Source organism: Biomphalaria glabrata, chromosome 11, assembly GCF_947242115.1.
Source record: "Biomphalaria glabrata chromosome 11, xgBioGlab47.1, whole genome shotgun sequence".
Taxonomy (NCBI): Eukaryota; Metazoa; Mollusca; class Gastropoda; family Planorbidae; genus Biomphalaria; species Biomphalaria glabrata.
Genome location: NC_074721.1, coordinates 42,154,581 through 42,175,084, shown reverse-complemented (window position 1 = coordinate 42,175,084; position 20,504 = coordinate 42,154,581). Strand labels below are relative to the sequence as shown.

General features: G+C 36.6%; 1 protein-coding gene across 1 annotated transcript in view; it reads left to right on the top strand.

The window, feature by feature from the left end:
* LOC106071169 (macrophage mannose receptor 1-like) overlaps positions 1-20,504 on the top strand; it is a 63,975-nt gene that overhangs the window by 12,761 nt on the left and 30,710 nt on the right. Inside the window, exons 2-13 of the mRNA XM_056003905.1 lie at positions 330-474; positions 2,663-2,751; positions 3,963-4,082; positions 6,063-6,179; positions 8,049-8,213; positions 10,694-10,785; positions 12,298-12,442; positions 12,724-12,756; positions 15,957-16,127; positions 16,295-16,411; positions 18,335-18,445; positions 19,801-19,854. Coding sequence (XP_055859880.1) covers positions 330-474; positions 2,663-2,751; positions 3,963-4,082; positions 6,063-6,179; positions 8,049-8,213; positions 10,694-10,785; positions 12,298-12,442; positions 12,724-12,756; positions 15,957-16,127; positions 16,295-16,411; positions 18,335-18,445; positions 19,801-19,854 — 1,359 coding nt within the window. The remainder of the gene's footprint in view (positions 1-329; positions 475-2,662; positions 2,752-3,962; positions 4,083-6,062; positions 6,180-8,048; positions 8,214-10,693; positions 10,786-12,297; positions 12,443-12,723; positions 12,757-15,956; positions 16,128-16,294; positions 16,412-18,334; positions 18,446-19,800; positions 19,855-20,504) is intronic.

Below are 20,504 nucleotides of genomic sequence, written 5' to 3'. Positions count from 1 at the left end.
TCCATGCTCTAATAGCACTAGGGAAGAAGGAGTATTTGTACAAATTTGTCCTAGCATATGGGACGAGGAATGTGCCTTTAATATAAAATTTTATGAATTCCAACCAGTGGCATAGCTAGGGTGGGGGAGAATTTGAAAATCCCCCCAGGCCTCCACTTCAGGTGGTCCCCAAATAAGTGTTTTTTACATTAACAATTAAATATTACGCAAAATGCAGAGGCCCCCAAAGAGGTCAAGCCCCCCACCCCTCCCGGGGCCCCAAACGATGAAAAATTCCTAGCTACGCCCGTGATTCCAACTTAAATTATTTTTGTTTTATATGTCCCCAGACGCCGTTTGTCCTGCCGGTTGGTTAAGTATCCCTACACCACCAACTACGCAATGCTATAAAATATTTCCTATGCAAAAGAAAAATTTCAACCAAGCTCAAAGATTCTGCACACAACAGCACGGCTATTTGGCCACTGAGAAATCGTAAGTAGACTTTAGATTTAGTTAACATTTAAACAGTGCTTACCGGCACATTTTTCAACGTAGGGAAAACATTATTACTTTTCATTTATTATTAATTTATTAGTAGTTAAAAGTTAAGCAATCTATTACTGAGTACCGGCACCTATTTTTTTTTTTTACACAAAAACATTGCATTTATTTATTATAATAGTTTGCATTTGTATTTAAGTCTGTAGCCTATATAAGAGCACGGTTATCTGACTGGAATAAATCGCTCCGCCTGCCTACAAAAAATCAATGTCTACCAGGCGCTGGTTCTCTCAACCTTTCTGAGACATGGACACTTTACAGAAAGCAACTAAGAATACTTGAGCGTTTTCACCAAAAAATGCTTGCTCTCCATAATGGACATACAGTGGCAAGACCGCTGTACAAACAGCGATGTCCTTGCGAACGCCGGTATGGACAGTATAGAGGGACTTCTTATGGTCCGACAGTTACGCTGGGCAGGGCACGTATCCCGTATGGGAAACGAACGTATGCTAAAGGCAGTCTTTTTTGGTGTGCTAAAAGGTGGTCGACGTAACAGAGACGCCCCATGGAAACGCTTCAAAGACCAGCTTAGACGTCAACTTTCCTTGGCTGACATAGAAGAGAGCACCTGGTTACATGCGGCCTCAGAACGAGACAGCTGGAGGTCACTCACAAAGGCCCGGGATACACATTTCAGACCAAAAGAAAATCCACTGCCGAGGACAAACGCAGACGGCGAAAAGAAAATCTAAATCAACCACCTGCGGACAAATGGTTATGCTTGCCCTGGATGTGGCAAAATATGTAGGTCACAGCTGGGGCTGCGTAGCCACGGGAAATACTGCATTCCTCACTAATCTTCGGACTCGAAGACAAGCCTTATTATTATTATCTGGCTGGAAAAGGTTGGAAAATGATTATGTTTTGATTAGAAGATTAGTCTAACTTTTTAAATCTGTGTAGTATCAATCAAACAACATCGGGTGCGTATATTAAAGAAACATGAAATGAAATTACAATCTCTTTCTAGAAACTTATGTTAGACGAAAGTTTTAAGTTAGTAGTTAAGTCTTTCGACCCTCGAATTCATAAATATAGGCCTCTTTGTGTATGTATGTAGGTGCGACCTATTGAAAAACATGACACACACACACTGGTCAGTTAAACAGGTCAGCATGCTCTGTCGATGGACAAGGGACAGTATTGGTATGTATATTACATGAAAATATGACAAGTGAAATGATCATGTGATTGAAAGCCTTCGGGAACCAGAGCACAGAGAGTGTAAGAAAGGCTGTTCAGTTCACCACAGCGCGTCAGTACGGTACAATTTGAGTCCCATAGTGAAACAGGATGAGAGGCAAAGAGAGTAGAGTTTAGTATAACAGTTACGGCGATATACAATAAAGCATTTGTAGTCAGTGTACCGTTTAGCATATTGTTTAGTGTTGGCTGTTGATGTGTTTAGTTATTAAACTACCAGACTATTGTCGGAACTCTTGTTGTCAAGTTTTTGTGTTAGATGTGTTATGTAGAGCATTGTGTACAGAAGGCCTGATAGAGAGAATCGTAATGTTAGTTATCACAACACCTTGAGCCTACATTTTGTTTGTTAACAGCGCTCTATTATATATATATATATATATATATATATATATATATATATATATATATATATATATATATATATATATATATATGACACCCTTATATATATAATAGAGTGCTGTTACCGCTGCATTAAAATCTACTGGCCTCTCCGCTTCGTCCTGGACGTTGTTAAACTGATCCGGACTCACTTTACACATTGGGCTTGTTGTATCACAGCACCTTTCCGAAACGGTTTATTATTATTATTATAGCTTTTATATAGCGCTACTTTCATGCTTATAGCATTATAGTCCAATCTCATTTGTGGACCAGTGGGGGGAGGGAGTATCTAGGAGTTGGTTTTCCGTGCTGCCTTTAGGAGCCCCCTTCTAGGTAGCCAAGCCAAGCCGAGTTCAAGCGCACTTGGCCTCTCGACCACGCTTCCCTCGTCTCGGTTGAATGTCGCATCTCCTCACGGTTGACCGCTGGTCTAGCGCTGGCCAGAGTAATTTGTGTGTCATTTGGCTACACACACCCTATTGGTTTTCGTCTACTGACTGTTGTGTCATGAATGTTTCTTTTTCAGCTTGGCCAGTCATAACCTTCTGAAGCCTAACATCATCAATACTAAACTCATCGCGAATGCAGCTACATCTTTCTGGATAGGTCTCACAGGTAAATTGTAGGTAAATTGTAGGTAAATTGTAGGCCTACATCTCAACATAGTCTTTTATAGTTTATTTGTACATTCAGTTTATTCTAACTGAACACATAATTGTTTTATGGTCACATTAGAATTAATTTGTTATGTATGAACAAATCAAATAGGACTTTTTTGTGTCATAATTGAGGCACGTTGGCTGAGTGGTAAAGCTGTTGGCCCAGTAAGCTTCGGACAGGAAACATTCAGGAGACAACCCTGAGGAAAAATCAGGAGCTGGTGACCCTTATATATATATTTATATATATATAGCTCCTCCTTCGTGGTCGAAGATGAGCACATTTCCCATTTCCTATGGATTCGAAGATGGCTGTAAAATCCAATCCTAGCTTTAAAAAGCCGGCCGCATATGTGGCATGGGTGGGTTTGGTCAGTTGCAGATAGACCTGCTTCTTCTCTCAGCTTTTTGTTTTTTTCGGCGCTCTTTCACGCTGGCCACTCTTCTTGATTCAAATCTCGAGACTGCGAGACTCACAGCTTCACGTCATGAGGAGCGATCGTGAGCTAGTGCTTCCCAGCCGTGAATGTCGATATCAGACTCCTTGAAGGAATTCTTGAGCGTGTCCTTATAGCGCTTGTATTCAGCTCCCTGGGAGCGCTTCCCTACACACAACTCCCCGTACAGATGTCGTTTGGGAAGGCGATTGTCTGGCAGATTGTGGCACACTGTGCTACTACCTGGCAGAACCTGCGGCGCTACTGATTCCAAACGTTCTTTTGGTCACATCAGCTTCGAGCAGAAGGGGGGGGGGGCTGCTGTGTGGGCGACATCGTTCTGACCTAAACAATGCCCAGGCTTTCATCTCGCATTGTTCGAGATGAACCATAGTCGTTCTACGACTGAAGGAGGTCAATTATTATCATTATTATAAATTGTATTCAAAGTTGCATTAATTACACGTTTCTTAACCATAAGTCCTACGTCATAGGTATTAATGTGTTATACTTATAAGACTATAGGTATTGTAGGCTATGCTTAAGGTATGTATGACTTGCAAATACTAGCAAGACTATAGATAATTATTTAGCACCTTAATATGATGTATACATATATGAAATATATAGATTTCTGTCTAAACTGGTGTTTGTAAATGTTAAATTTAAGTAAGTTTAGTGTAAATAAAAATTTTTAAGTTATTGTATTTCAAATTGTTTAATCTACAAGATAACAACACAAATGCGGGTCCGTGGAAATGGATTGGCGGCCAGCCGTTTAGTTGGACCTATTTCCTCACGCCTCCTAATAACACAATCAATAAACAAGACTGCGGTTTTGTTGTATCAGGTAAGATTTGTCTCTTGCAGCGCTTTAGGCCTAGCTATATAGTTTTGGTGAGGTTTTAAGCTTTAATGCATTGTTTCCCAAAGTGGGGCGAGGGGGGTACTGTAAGAGTTTTTGTGTGGGGGTGGGGGGTGGACGCGTTGCACATTAACTATGCTATGTTCAGCTAATACATTAAAATAAATTATGAATACTTATATTGTAAAAGATGTTTTGAATGTACCAATAAAAACGGCAATAAAGAGAGATGTTTTAAAGCTTCGCCATGTGGGAGTAGAAGGTCATTTGTTAATTGTCCTAAAATATACGTTGCATTTACATATGTGTGGTTTTAAAAAGGTCAGAATCGCCACGTTTTGCCACTCTCTAGTATTGTTGAGCATTCGGGGGGGGGGGGGAAGAGGGGCTAAGTTACAGTGGGTCCAAGTTCTGGAAAACATCTTGCCTTTTCCATATTCATACTTCTGGAAGCTATTTTTCAGCATTTGTAGACAGTAGAAATATTCATACTTCTGGAAGCTATTATTCAGCATTTGTAGACAGTAGAAATTAAGTCGAGAAAAGTAAGAGACTGATAATTATGTAACAGCATCTCAAATTAGAAATAACCATGGATTCAAATGATATGATCTGTCATCTCAGCATAAGCAATTTCATTCTTCTCATGAAAGTACATGTGTGTGTGTGTGTGTGGGGGGGGGGAGACAGGGGTACTCAGCATTACAAAAATTATAAAAGGGGTACAATAATGTCAAAAGTTTGGTTAAACTCTGTTTTAATGTATCATTGCTGTTTGAACTTCTTTTTATTCATTTTGCTTTCTACCACATCTGTGTCACATCATAATAGTAAACCGCATTTGTTGTGTGGCTATAAAGCTTCAGTAGTTCTGGATGTAGATCTAGTGACACTAACATTCCAACATAATGCGACTCCTGTTGAACAGAATTAACATAACGCAAATCTAAGTCAGTATTGAATAAAGTGAAGAATATATAAGCATACATAATACTTAGGATCTAATTACATATAAGAAACAAATAAACAGAAGTAAAATGACACAGGCAGACAATGGTTATGTCTGCCCTGGATGTGGCACAATATGTAGGTCAAAGCTGGGGCGCGTACCCACGTGAAATACACTTGTTATTAATCTTCGAACGTAAAGACACAAGCCCAATAAGGCTTGTCTTCGAGTCCGAAGATTAGTGAGAAGTGCAGTATTTCCCGTGGTTGCGCAGCTCCAGCTGTGACCTACATATTTTGCCACATCCAGGGCTAGCATAACCATTGTCCGCAGATGGTCGAAAGACAAGCCTTATTATTATTATAAATAGACTGAAATTATCATTTCCCATTGAAAGTATTGAAATAAAACACAATATAGGCCAACAACTGACTGAACTCGAGCTTTCTCCGGCCCTACTTATGCTTAAACGTACTGGGCTCTAGATCTAGAAAATATATGAACAATCCAGAATCTGCGTAATGCGAGATCTCTACTTTACGCTCAACCCTTCGTAGTGCAACCACAAGCAGAAGCGTTGTGAGGGGGGGGGGAGGGGCAAAAGGGGGCTCGATGTAGCGCGCGCCACCCTCAGGGTGCGCCACACGCAGAAAGGCGCCACAAAACGTTATTGTAGATATTTTAGTTAGGTTGTACATTCCACGGTTATTTGTATTGTGTTATTATTAAATAATTTTTATTTATAAGCCTGTATTTCTATGTGATGCTCTTGGAAAATGGAGGGGGGCGCCAATAAAGTTTTTTGCCCCCGGGCGCACGTTTTGCTCACTACGCCTCTGACCAAAAGACTTCAGTGGCTTCCAGAAATATCACAATACAACTGTTGTTAGTAACTACTAATTAAAATTGACGCGTCTTATTATGTGACACACATTTTTTTTTACTTTTCAGTTACTTAATAACTTTCAACGATGAACTTTCATTTCTTGACCTTCTTTTTTTTCTTTTTTTTTTAGCCGAGCCTCTTCTTAAATGGCATGTGACCAATAACTGCAATCTAATCAAAGGAACAATTTGTCAAATTGACTTCAACTACACTGCACCAGGAAGTACAATAAGACCTATTACTTTGCGTAAGTCTCCTACTGATTTGACTCTATAAAACAAACAAGTTCAATAAGTTTGATTTTTTGTATATCTCACAATGAGAACACTCTAAGATACTACTTAATATAAGAAGTTAATGTCTAGAGTGGATATCGAAAAGTTAAATCGCAAGTCAGTTATTCTCCCTGCATGTTTCGGTACCAACACGAATCCTTGTTTAAAAATAAAGAAGCCCTCATTTTTACTGCACTGAGTTTTACTGTATATATTTCTACTGTATATGTATAGATTTCTTTTGTACTGTGTTTCTGCTGTATATATTTCTACTGTATATGTATAGATTTCTATTGTACTGTGTTTCTGCTGTATATATTTCTACTGTATATGTATAGATTTCTATTGTACTGTGTTTCTGCTGTATAGATTTCTACTGTATATGTATAGATTTCTTTTGAACTGTGTTTCTGCTGTATAGATTTCTACTGTATATGTATAGATTTCTTTTGTACTATGTTTCTGCTGTATAGATTTCTACTGTATATGTATAGATTTCTTTTGTACTGTGTTTCTGCTGTATAGATTTCTACTGTATAGATATCAACTGTATAAGATAAGATAAGATAATTTTTATTGATCCAATCAAATGGGAATTCAGTTTGACTACAATTGAGAGATTTCTATTGTAAGTATTTGTACTGCATAGATATCGATTGTATATATTTATACTGAACAGATTTCTACTGTATAGATTTCTACTGTATAGGTATCTACTGAACAGATTTCTACTGTATAGGTTTTTACTGTCTAGGTATCGATTTGTACTGTATAGATTTCTACTCTAGCCGACCCGAGGCGTAGCATACGCCGCTTCATAAAGGCCACGATCCAAAGAACCGCTTAATAGCAGGGATATGGAGAGACGTTGACCCGGATGGTAAACTCGAGGAGGGTCATGGGGGCGTTCTTGGAAGGGAATAGTAATAGTAGCGGGAAGTATTTGAGACATCACCATTTCAGCCTCGCCACCATAAACGCCGGGAGTATTCATGTAGGCAGCGTATTGTCGAGCAGAGTGCATAACTGTGCTTCCGTGAGTAAGAAGTTCGAGAGCAACAGTTTCGTCGACGATTTTTCCAGAAATATGCGACAGATAGAAAGAAAACAGTGACCTGGTGCAGGAATTTCGACTACATTGAAAGAGCTGTTGACTCCACGACATATATGTGAAGAGGTGGCCATGGTTAGAAAACGAAGAGCAATACGAAGGGGCAAAATCAAAACAAATCTACAGAAAAAAAAACATGCAACGATTTTAATGACACCAGATATTGACGTGTGTAAAAAAATACACACATAAACGTAGTGAATGTATAAAGAGAAAGATTGCTTGTTCTCTCCCCCCCCCTCTCTTTTACTGAGCCGTGCTCTCTGTCGCCGCGAAAGTTACGTGGGTAACTCGAGGTTCGACACCCGACTCGGGCAGAGTTGTGTTTACTGAGCGCCTAAAGGCAGCACGGAAAACCAACTCCTAGATACCCCCTCCCCCCAATGGTCCACAAATGAGATTGGACCAAAAGCGCTCTGAGCATGCTATAAGCATGAAAGTAGCGCTATATAAAAGCTATAATAATAATAATATAGATTGACCTTAACTCCTTTTTTCATCGCATTCGTTTGGCTCGAAAAGAACATCAAATACACGCAGGTATTAGCGCATGAAGCTGTAACGACAGATATATATATATCCTAGGCAATATAACCTTGACTTAACTAGTCCTTTTTTTCAGGATAATTTGCCTCATAATATGCTCTAAGAATACAGAACCTGAGTCCAGACAAAAGTCCACATTTATGCTCATATTTATATTTGTGTGTGTGTGTGTGTGTACTTCCAGCCCCTGTTTCCTGTGATCAAGCCTGGACACCCTACCCGCTGAAGAGAACTTGTTTAAGATTGTACAGCACGCCTAAATCTTGGTTCGATGCCAGGCAGTTTTGTAAGGACGCTGGCGGAGATTTAGTCAAAGTAGCAGACAGTGCTTTCAATAGCTTTGTTGATTGTAAGTTTGCAGTAATGTGCTTTTATCAATTTGATTTAACTCTTTCTCTCCGTAATTATTGACCACATTCTGGTGGAATCAACGCTGGTATCGTCAGTTAGGAGAGAAAGAGTTAAGTATTTCTATTCCAAAATAGTGGTCAGCGAATTTTTATTTATTTGTTTGATAATAGCCACCAGTTTTTATGGTGAAGATCTTTATGCATAAACTAGGCGCGTTATTAGCTGCTCGTCTTTTTGTTCTACTTCCCATTGATCTCAGACGCTTAGGACGTAAGCATCTTCTTTTTTGAAGTAACGTCTGTATTATATAAGATAAGATAAGAAGACAACATGCTTCACTACATTCAAGAAGAACATTAAGACCTTTCTGTTCAAAACTTTTTTTTTTTTAGATTTGTTTGTCATTTTAGATCTCGTGTTTATGTTTGTAATATCATATCAGCGTCTTGGGCCTACGTTTGTTAACAGTGCTCTGTAAATTAAATTGGAGGCGCGGGTGTCTAAGCGGTAAGCGCTTGGCTTCTGAACCGAATCTTGGTGGAGACTGGGATCTTTGGGCTTCTCTGAGTCCACCCAGCTCTAATGGGTACCTGACATTAGTTGGGGATAAGTAAAGGCGGTTGGTTGTTATGCTGGCCACATGACACCCTCGTTAACCGTAGGCCACAGAAACAGACGACTTGTACATCTTCTGCCCTATAGACCACAAGGTCTGAAATGGGAAAACTTTCTATAAATTAAATTATATTTATTATTAATAGGCTGTTGGATCCACATCTCTATTAAGTCAAGCTTTTGAAACCGGTTTAATTGAAAAAAATAATAAGATGACAAAAAGTATTGAAAATTAAAATACTATTACTTTGAAAGTGTTATTACTGATAATTATGAACACAAGATGCTCAATCTATAGCTACGCATTATATATATATATATATATATATATATATATATATATATATATATATATATATATTACCCCATCATAACAAAAATCCACAATGGAGACTAATAAATGGGAATGTTGTTACCCTTCAAAGCAATCTCGATCTCGACAGTAGGCTACTAGAGAAAGACGTTAGGTTCATGATTGATAGTCCCAGTGCTTTTTTTTTGTGTAAAAAAAAATAGGTGCCGAATGTCAGTGATGGTTTGCCTAACTTTTAACTACTAATAAATTAATAATAAACGTTAAAATACAAAGAAAAGTTATAATTTTTCCCCACATTAAAAAAGGTAGGTACCGGTACTCTGATTTTTCATAGGTGCGTACAGTCACAAAAAAAGTACTGATTGGTTCTAATTGAAATCAAATATGCAGATTAACTCGTCTTTCCATCCTAGAATTCAATTATCTTCTTTTTTGAAGTATTTTATAAAATACGATTTATGATAATTTCGAATGAATCAATGTCTTGAAATTTAAAATTTTAAATTGACTGAATACCAGGCAATGATTTTAATGTAACTTTTATTCTTATAACTATGAATTGAATACGGATCTAGAGGCCATTATAATTTTGTTTTAATTTTACACAACAACGAACCGCATTTAATTTCCACGATTCCCTATTTTCAAAATAAGAATTGTTGAATGTTTTAAAATTGGAAAGTTCAACCAGCTGAATAAAGTAAAAAATAATTTTAAACCCTTAAAACGCGTGTGGTAGTTTAGCCTCTAAACATCAGGATTGTATAGGCCTATGCTCTCATTGTAAAGCATTTCAGCACTTTAAGGGTTAAAATGCTGAACACATTCTCAAGGAAAACAGAGAATAATGTTTATGTTTACTTTCCGCCAATGAACCGTAGGCCACAGAAACTGTGCTAATATTATATGATATTACGTCATTGTTTTTTGTTTATGTGGGAAAGCAATGGATCGGACGGAAATAAAAAGATAGTCATATATGTCGACCTTGATAAAGACAGTCTCGTTATTATAATTATTATTTAATAACGTCTACAGTAATTTATTATTAATCTGTGACAACAGAACAGAAACAGATGACCTTTACATCATCTGCCCTATAGACTTTACTTTTTTTTAAATGAATAGCTAACACAAGAACAAAATTTAGGAAATTTAATAAAATACTCTGAAAGACACAAAGATAAAGGCACATTCCTCGTCCTATATGCTAGGACAAATTTGTACAAATACTCCTTCTTCCCTAGTGCTATTAGAGCATGGAATGGGTTGCCTGAGCTAGCCAGAAAAACCAGTGACTTGGCAGAATTTAAGTCATTGGTTAATATGCATGACTGAATGCATGACGCGTAGGACGTAATCATCTTCTTTTTTGAAGTAACGTCTGTATTATATAAGATAAGATATTGAAAACATTGGTTGGCTAAAGTGTTTATCGTACTTGTCTTATATACAATTGAACTTCAGGTTATGTTTAGCATTTTATTCTTACAACACTTTTAACGCAATTTATGCAAAATCATTTTTTTTCTCTTTTCCTATCTCAGCCTTAATCGCTAAGCAAATTGGGGATTATTGGATTGGATTAAATGACCAGAAAGGTGAAAAACAATTTATGTGGCTGGATGAGACTGTTCAGGTCAGTCAAATCATGATCATATTTGTCTTTCATTTAGTCTAGGAACTTAGTTCAGAGGGCACTTTGAGTTTCCAACATGGCTGTCACGTCTGCTTAAAGCTCTTTGTTTTTCATATCAGCCTATGTATTTCTTTAAAGTGTAGTTTTTCTTATCTTATATTTCCTTATCTGATCACTTACTGAAATTCCTTCACATGTTAATCTAGTCGCAAATATTAATTAGAGGCTTGTAGTGAATTTATGTGTTTATATCAATTGCTGCCCCTACTGTTTGTCTACATTTGTCAATTCACGTGAGATTCTGTACTGACCATATTCCATGTCTTGACCTTTACTATGTGTGTAGTTATTTTCGTATGCATGTATTAGCTATCATATCAATATGCATGCATGTATTAGCTATCATATCAATACGCATGCATGTATTAGCTATCATATCAATACGCATGCATGTATTAGCTATCATATAAATACACATGCATGTATTAGCTATCATATAAATACACATGCATGTATTAGCTATCATATCAATACACATGCATGTATTAGCTATCATATCAATACACATGCATGTATTAGCTATCATATCAATACGCATGCATGTATTAGCTATCATATCAATACACATGTATTAGCTATCATATCAATACACATGCATGTATTAGCTATCATATCAATACGCATGCATGTATTAGCTATCATATCAATACACATGTATTAGCTATCATATCAATACGCATGCATGTATTAGCTATCATATCAATACACATGCATTAGCTATCATATCAATACACATGCATATATTAGCTATCATATCAATACACATGCATTAGCTATCATATCAATACACATGCATTAGCTATCATATCAGTACGAATGCATGTATTAGCTATCATATCAATACATATGCATTATCTATCATATCAAAATACATGCATTAGCTATCATATCAATATGCATGCATATATTAGCTATCATGTCAATATGCATATATTAGCTATCACATCAATACACATGCATTAACTATCATATCAATACGCATGCATTAACTATCATATCAATATGGATGCATAAATTAGCTATGATATCAATAGACATGCATAGCTATCATATCAATATGCATGCATATATTAGCTATCATGTCAATATGCATGTATTAGCTATCATATCAATATGCATGCATATATTAGCTATCATGTCAATATGCATGTATTAGCTATCATATCAATACACATGCATTAGCTATCATATCAATACGCATGTATGTATTAGCTATCAATCAATACACATACATGTATTAGCTATCATATCAATACACATACATTAGCTATCAATCAATACACGTACATGCATTAGCTATCATATCAATACACATGCATTAGATATCAAATCAATACGCATGCACGTATCAGCTATCAATCAATACACATACATGTATTAGCTATCAATCAATACACATGCATTATCTATCAGCCAGTACCTAACAAACGTGACCAACTTTTCTAACTTTAGGCTACCTTCACGTACTGGTCCAACAATGAGCCCAATAACTACGGAGGCAATGAGAACTGTGTGGTAACAATTGCGAGCAGCGCATACAAATGGAATGATTCACCTTGTGACACCAAGTACAGATATATATGTCAGAAGAGCCCAAGTAAGAGAACCTCTTATGAAGTCTTTGGATTGAATTCAACTACTTAAGAAGTATTTTGATAGAAATCATAGTCTTTACACATGTTTTGATTTCACTGAATCAAAAGAATTATTGAATTTCTTTTTTTTTTTAAAGTCAGTTAATTTATAAAAATAATTGAAGGAAACATTTAAATAAACTTAGACATAAAAAAATAAACTTAAAGTGTTAAAGTTAACTTAGCTTCTAGTCTCTCAAAGTTACTACACATAATAAATAATGTTACTTGTTCTTATCCCCAGATCCCAATGGAGTAGTGCCAGTGACAACAGCTAGTAAGTTTCATACCAAACTTTGTGAGAAATTTCAATACATATATAATGCCTTTCAAAGCTTCATTCACCCACTATTAGCTATTCTAAATACAGACTTCTCTAAACTTTTTCTAAAACTAAATGCAGACGTGTCTTAATGTTTCATATAACCAAATACTAAACTTTTTCTAAATGCACATTTTTGTAAGTTTTCTATATAACTATATCAGAACCATCTAAACTTTTTTTTATATTACTAAATGCAGAGTCAGTGCAGACTTCTTTAGACTTTTTATATTACCATATGCAGACTTCTCCAAATTTTGTTTGTAACCAAACGCATCAGTTTCTTTGTAACACTAATCAGCGTCAAGTGAAGCAAGCAACAAGTCTCATAGTGGACATGTACCTTGAGGCTTTGTTCGAGGATGTTCACGGTAAGATCGCTGCACTGAAGCAAGCAACAAGTCTCATAGTGAACATGTACCTTGAGGCTTTGTTAGAGGATGTTCACTATAAGATCGCTGCAGTGAAGCAAGCAACAAGTCTCACAGTGGACATGTACCATGAGGCTTTGTAAGAAGATGTTCACTGTAAGATCGCTGCAGTGAAGCAAGCAACAAGTCTCATAGTGGACATGTACCATGAGGCTTTTTTTTTAGAAGATAGCAGATTATAGGATGAAATGACCTTGTAGGTCTTAACGGTTATTGGCTTTAAGATAATGTCAAACAAAATGCATTTAAAACTAAATCAATTGTTTTGATATGATTAATTTTAATTAGTCTTTAATTTTCATGAATTCGATATGACTTAAACAATATGTAGGACCTATTTTGAAACATAATATATGACAATTAATAGCAAATATTCTAAGATTGAAACTCTAGAGATATAATATGATAGCTTTATTGATCCTTATAAAAATTGGTTGTGATTACAAGGTCAAGGATTCTTTTCTCAAATATATATATATATAGTTCGTCCATCGTGGTTAGATGATGGACACTTTTGTCATCCAGGGGGCTGAGGGCTTTGCAATGGGGTTTTGTGCCTCCTAATGTGGCTGGTGAGACCTATGTGAGCCCGGAATGTTCGGCTGCACACTGGGCAGGTTATTCCAGCTGGAGCTAGTGTCATTGGCCTTGCTTTTCTTCTCTGGCGCTTTTCTTCTGCCAGCGCTGTTCTCTTTTCCTCAGCAACCTGTGCGCCAGTTTTCACAGCGCGACGCCATGATGCTCTGTCATGTACCTCTGTCTCCCAGGTGGCTGGGTCTTTGGTGAAGGCCTTCAGAGAAGCTTTGAGGGTGTCCCTGAAGCGCTTTCTCTGACCTTCTTTCGAGCGCTTTCCTTCGCTTAGTTGGCCATACCGGAGTCGTTTAGGGATGCGGCGGTCTTCTATTCTACAGACGTGTCCTGCCCATCGCAGCTGGGACTGCATCAGGATTGTGTGGATGCTTTGCAGACCCGCTCTTCGAAGGACTTCAGTATCTGGTATTTTTTCTTGCCATTAGATGTTCAGTATTTTTCTTAGACGTGTCATGTGGAAGTGGTTTAATTTCTTAGCATGTTTTCTGTAAACTGTCCACGATTCTGAGGCATAGAGCAATGTAGGGAGGATGACAGCTCGACAGACGAGGTATCACCACAAATACAAAGCTAGGGATCTCAAAAAAAAGAAACAACAACAAATACATTCACATAAATAAAAAAAAAAGACACAACATAAAGAGTTCATTCAGCGACTACACACAGGCATCTTGGTCATTTTCATGTTTCCTGATCAACGAGTGGCGCTGATAGAGTCTGACCGAGTAAGGAACGAACGAGTTTTTGTACCGCTCGGTTCTAGACTTGACTAACAGAAGTCGCCCACTTCGCGACGACTTGACGTAGTTATGATGGAGCGGGTGGCTGTTGTCTTCCAAGATTTTTCCGATTTTGCTGAGAGATTTTTGTTCAAAAGTTCTTTTAAATATGGTAGTGTTGTGCGTGTGATTTTCTATGCTCTTTTTATAAGGTTGTCTAAGCGGCGCAAAAGTTTAGATGAAGCGATGCCTTGCCAACAAGTTATTCCATATGTTAGCAGATTTTGCATAGTCGCGCAGTAAAAATTATCTAGGATCTTCTTATGTAGTTCAAAGCTATTAAGTTTTTATAGGAAAAATAGCCGCTGGGCTTAGTCTTAGTCAGAGTTCCAATGTTGTCTTCCCACGAAAGCATGTTATCAAGGATGATGCCTAGATATTGATATGAATTCACTTTATGTATCGATGTATTGTTTATCTGCGTTCGTGTTTCATTTGTTTTTTCTTTCTGAAATCTATTACAAGTTCTTTAGTTTTTGTGACATTCAGTTCTAGAAAGTAGTCAGTGCACCAGTTTGTAAACTCTTCTATCGAGCTTCGATACTGAGTTTTGTTTCCTGAAATAAGACCGACTATGGCAGTATCATCAGTGAGTTTAATGATGCTTCTTATGTCACTAGTGTAAAGAGTGTACAGAACAGATTCTGGCTATAAATGGGCCTACCATCTCCTGTGTATCTCTTAGTCTGTTGAACCGTTAGGGCACCACACATGATCAGTCGACCATTTGCATTGCTGTCTTTTGATTGACTCTTTCAATGACATCCTCGTTCATTCTTTGATGTTTTCTTCACATCGATTTCTCTCTTTCTTTTCTTCTTTTTCCTCGTACTGTTTGATGAAGGAAAGTCTTTGCGAGCTCTGAGGACCTTGTTGTTATGTCCATAAAGTTTTACTTTGCCTTTTTTTTAACACTCATCAGCAGATCATCGTGGGGTCTGATATTTTCCGCCGTTATCCTGTTTCTAATCTCCTTGTTTGTGCGGTATTTGTAGGTGAGATCTAGGATCCTTCTCTATCCTTTCAGTTTCACTATTAGGATCCTCGTAATGGTAATGTCTTCGATTCCAAAGATTAAGGATGAGTGCAAGGCTTGACTTGACTAGAAGACCCAGTTGTGACCTGCATATTTTCCCACATCTCACGCAGACAATGCCGTTGCCTACCGGGGTCTGTTAAAGTTTGGGTATTCTGCTCCTTTCTACAAGGGCGGTTCTTTTGGGCCTCTGTCCCTGTGTCATCCGCTAAGCGCGTTAGTAGTTGCAGAATTTAGCAGATAGCCTTTGAACTTAATAACAAATATAAAAATCATATTAATGTTGCAATGATAAATGGTCATATTTAATGTCTCCAGCCACGGTGAGCCCCAACTGTTTCCCAGGTTGGCAGGGTGACCCTAATTCAGACAACTGTTATCAAATCAACCGAAACATGATGAGCTGGCTGGATGCTCGCACTGCCTGTCAAACTGCAGGCGGGGATCTCACCTCAATTACATCTGTTCAAGAACAATTCTTTCTATCTGGTGAGTTTTTTCCACAAAAAGAAACAGTGTGTTCATATGTGATAAATACGGAACCTCGAACCACTATGGTTTTAGTTATAACAATACCTACGATCACCAAGTTATTTTGTGTTGAATCGGAGAATGTTCGATTGTATGATAAAACATTTTGATATTTGTTTAATTAGGTCGTTTGATGTCCATGGCTGGAAACTTCTTTTGGATTGGTGCAAACGACAGAGCAACAGAAAAAGGTTTTGAGTGGACGGATAAATCACCATTTGCTTTTTTGAACTGGAATGCTGGTAAGATCAAATGTTTACTTAAGACTTAATGATCCTTTATGACAGCAGATCTTGGTCTAGATCTAATGTAGATAAGGCGACTAGTTGTCTCCACAGATTCCTCAGTCTTATCCTAGATCTAAAATTATCTGGTGTTTTTGCGTATTCCACGAAATTCCGGTGTCCTGTTATACTGGGATCTAGATTAGATTTAGACTATTGAGGCCTATAAATATAATAGATAGATAGATAGATCTCTGTTTGTAGACTGTATAGGCCTACTCTTTTTTCAAGAGGCTACAATCGTGACCTATATCAAAGGTGTCGCTGCAATGCATAGGCCTATTATCGTCTCACTTCTGTTTTGTTATTATGAAACTGGAGATCCTCGGAAGTTTGAACTTATGTTGAAGCCAAACGCCAAACGGGATGGCTACCTTATCGTGTGATTTGCGCCCTGGAATGCCGTTAAATGGTTCCTGGTTTGAGCCCTGCCTGCCTGTCCGAGCATTGCCCAGCTTTGGGTTAGGATGTAATTAACTTCAAATCCACTAGACTCGCACGGGATAATCATTGACGTCAGTATAATTATGTGACCTCGTTTTTACTGTAAGAAATGCTGCTAGAAGGGACTGCACAGGGCCTACTTATGCCAGCTACAAAACTTGTTTCAATAAGATGAACAAATCACGTTTTGAGGAGAATTATAGATTATAGGCCTATTCAGGTGCCAATTGAAATAATTTGAGTAAAATAATTCTGTAAAATTAGTAGCCTAGATTTCTAGTTTTTCTTTCATTAAATACATTGTATGATTTATAGGCACCTATAGTTCGCTTTTAAAACCCTAAGCTTTAAATGCAATTTATTCTTATCAGAGAAGATCATTAAATATACAAGCAGTTAATTACCTGTAAACATATGCTACTTTCAATTCGCCAATTCCATTATTAAATTCTTTGATATGGCCCTGTTCAATAGTTATCCTAAGTTATAAATTATAGACATTCCTTCCAAAAAAGAAGATAGTTACACAACTTAATGTGTCATTCTAGTTGTGCATGTTAATTAGAAACTTAATCTGTAATAAAATCATATATTTTGCTGGCTGTTCCATGCTCTAATGACACTGAAGAAGAAACAGTTACTTGTGATAATTTGTCCTAGCATATGGAATAAGATATGCGATTCATAACAAACGAATATTCACATTTGACTAGAGTAACACCTTTAGTAAAATCACTAAATTTAGAAAGCCTTCAGGACAGAAGGCTCAAAAGTAAAGTAGCAATAATACATAAAACACTGAACCATAATCTTCAAATACAAAAACAAAATTTAATAAAATACTCTGAAAGACACAAAGATAAAGGCACATTCCTCGTCCCATATGCTAGGACAAATTTGTACAAATACTCCTTCTTCCCTAGTGCTATTAGAGCATGGAATGGGTTGCCTGAGCTAGCCAGGAAAACCAGTGACTTGGCAGAATTTAAGTCATTGGTTAATATGCATGACTAAATGCATGACGCGTAGGACGTAATCATCTTCTTTTTTGAAGTAACGTCTGTATTATATAAGATAAGATATGTGCCTATATCTTTTTTTCTTTTTAAGTATTTTATTAGGTTGTGATTTTGCAGCTGTAAATTATGTTTTAATGTATTATTGTTACTTTAGTTTTTGATCTTCTGTTCTAGAGTATTTCTAAGTTGAGAGTTTTTATTAATGGTGTTATTCTATTTCAACGTGAACAATCATTAGTAATTATAAATCTCTATTTTGCGTCTTTCCTATTATTTAGTTTCGTTATTTTTTTCTTGAGTTGAAGATCCCTCCTTTATCAAATAGTATTTCATATATTTTTTTATTTAAAAAAAAATTATTTCATACTGGGTCTATAACTAAATGTTAATTTACTGATCTAATGTTGTACATATGTAGGTCAGCCAGACAATTCAGGGGAATCTGATTGTGTTGTTATAACAAAGGCCACTGGACGTTGGGATGATCTCCCTTGTAATAGTAGATATGGATTTATTTGTAAAAGAAAAGGTAAGTGAAACTATCTAGTGAGTAAAAAAAATATTTAAGCTTTCTTACAGACCTTATAATCTATAGGGGAGATGAGTTAAAAGTCATCTGTTTCTGTGGTCCACTGTTAACGAGGATGTCATGTGGCCAGCACTACGACCGACCACCATTACTTTTTCCCAACTAGTGTCAGGTACCCATTAGAGCTGGGTAGACTCAGAGGTGCCCAAAGATCCTGAAATTAAAAATCCCAGTCTTCATCAGGATTCAAACTTTATGTTTCAGAAGCAAAGCACTTTACTGTTCAGCCACCCCACCAGCTAGTGAGTGCCATACTCAAAATCTAGAACCAATGGTAGACTTACTAGAAGGAATTTATAAGATCCTGTGGTATTTAAATGGAAATGTTTTTATTTATTAACTATTTCAGTGCAAATTATTTTTGATATAAAAAGTGGAGTTTTCCAGGATGACCACAAATTTTCTTTACTACCAAAACAAAGAACAAATAAAAAGTTTAACATTAATAAGATGGTGAAATAAATTTTAAATATCAAATTACTCTTGGAGAGTAACATTGCACTGAAAGAGTTAAGTCTTTTTACATGTTGGCTGCTGGTCATGTAGTATGGACTTTGGACTGTTATCTTGATAGTCCTGAGTTTGAACCATGCCATCCTGCAGGAGGTTTAGGCTAGATCTTTATTTCTGAAGTACCATACTTCATCATGCCATTATGTTCCATTCTCTTCATTATCTTTTTACTCCAGTTGAGCTTAACTGCCTCTGGAAGTAATAAAACTTATCAGAGAGGAATTAGTTCTTCAACTTCCTATATAATGATTTTTTGGACTTAAAAGATTTTGGATATTCTTCCAGAGATGAAGATTATCACTTAAAGATAACTATAACATGTTGAGGCAAATATATACATACATAGACTTACTAATTTCTAGGGTTATTTTCTCTTTAACCTTTTGGACCATGCAGGGATTTATGTTACATTTTTGTTTACAAGCCAGTTTAAAAATAAACAAAACTTGAAATACATTTTTTTAAAGAACGTCACAGAAAAGATTTGCAGAAACTACAAACTTGTCTTCAACAGAAACATTGGAATACTTTTGTAAATTCTCCCATGATGTTTAGTTTTAACTTCAAGGCTTTTTGTCTTCAAGAAATAAGCCTACATAAGAGATTACATTGTAGAATGATTTTCAATGTGTTTAATATGTATTGTCTCTCTGTCCCTGTTTGTTTATTGATATTTTCATGTTTTCATGTCAATTGTCTTGATAATGTTTGAGAGAAACACTTTAAATTCAAGCAGATTTATCAGGAATAAATAATCTAATGTCATTTTTCTCGACTTGTAGGACGAGTGACCACTCCCACAGCTGCACCTGTAACATCTCCTGCAAGACTCCCAGGTAAGATGGTCAGCCCTTTGCAGCTATTTAAATTTAAGACATATTGTCATAAGAATTTAGTTTTACTTTTAGATTTGGCAGCACAAGTATAGGAACTGAAACCAATGAGAATTCTATCAGAATTATCTCTCATTTGGCTTACATAGCATCTCTCCATTTTTATTCTTTGGAATCAAAACTTTGTCCCTTCACTCCTTTGCAGTTTCAATTCAACCACCAATACCAGTAAGCAGAAAAAGCCAAGCAAAAAAAAAACAAATGACAATTTTTCAAAAATTTTAAGAATTGTTATTGTTTTCATCTTTATCATTAGAGGTGTGAAAGAACTAGATTTACTGTCTGCTGGTCATGTGGTATGTGCACTTGAGTGTTATTCAGTCATTTTGATGATCCTGGTATATACTGTGTCCCCATAGATCTGCAGGAGGTTTGAAATAGGAAATGGATTACTGTCTGAAGGAACATCTAAAACATATAAACATTTTACACACATTTTTATTAAATCTGAGATGAGCTGTAACATTGAAGGAATCAAACATCTAGCACTATTACTGAGATGAGCTGTAACATTGAAGGAATCAAACATCTAGTCCTATTACTGAGATGGGCTGTAACATTGAAGGAATCAAACATCTAGTCCTATTACTGAG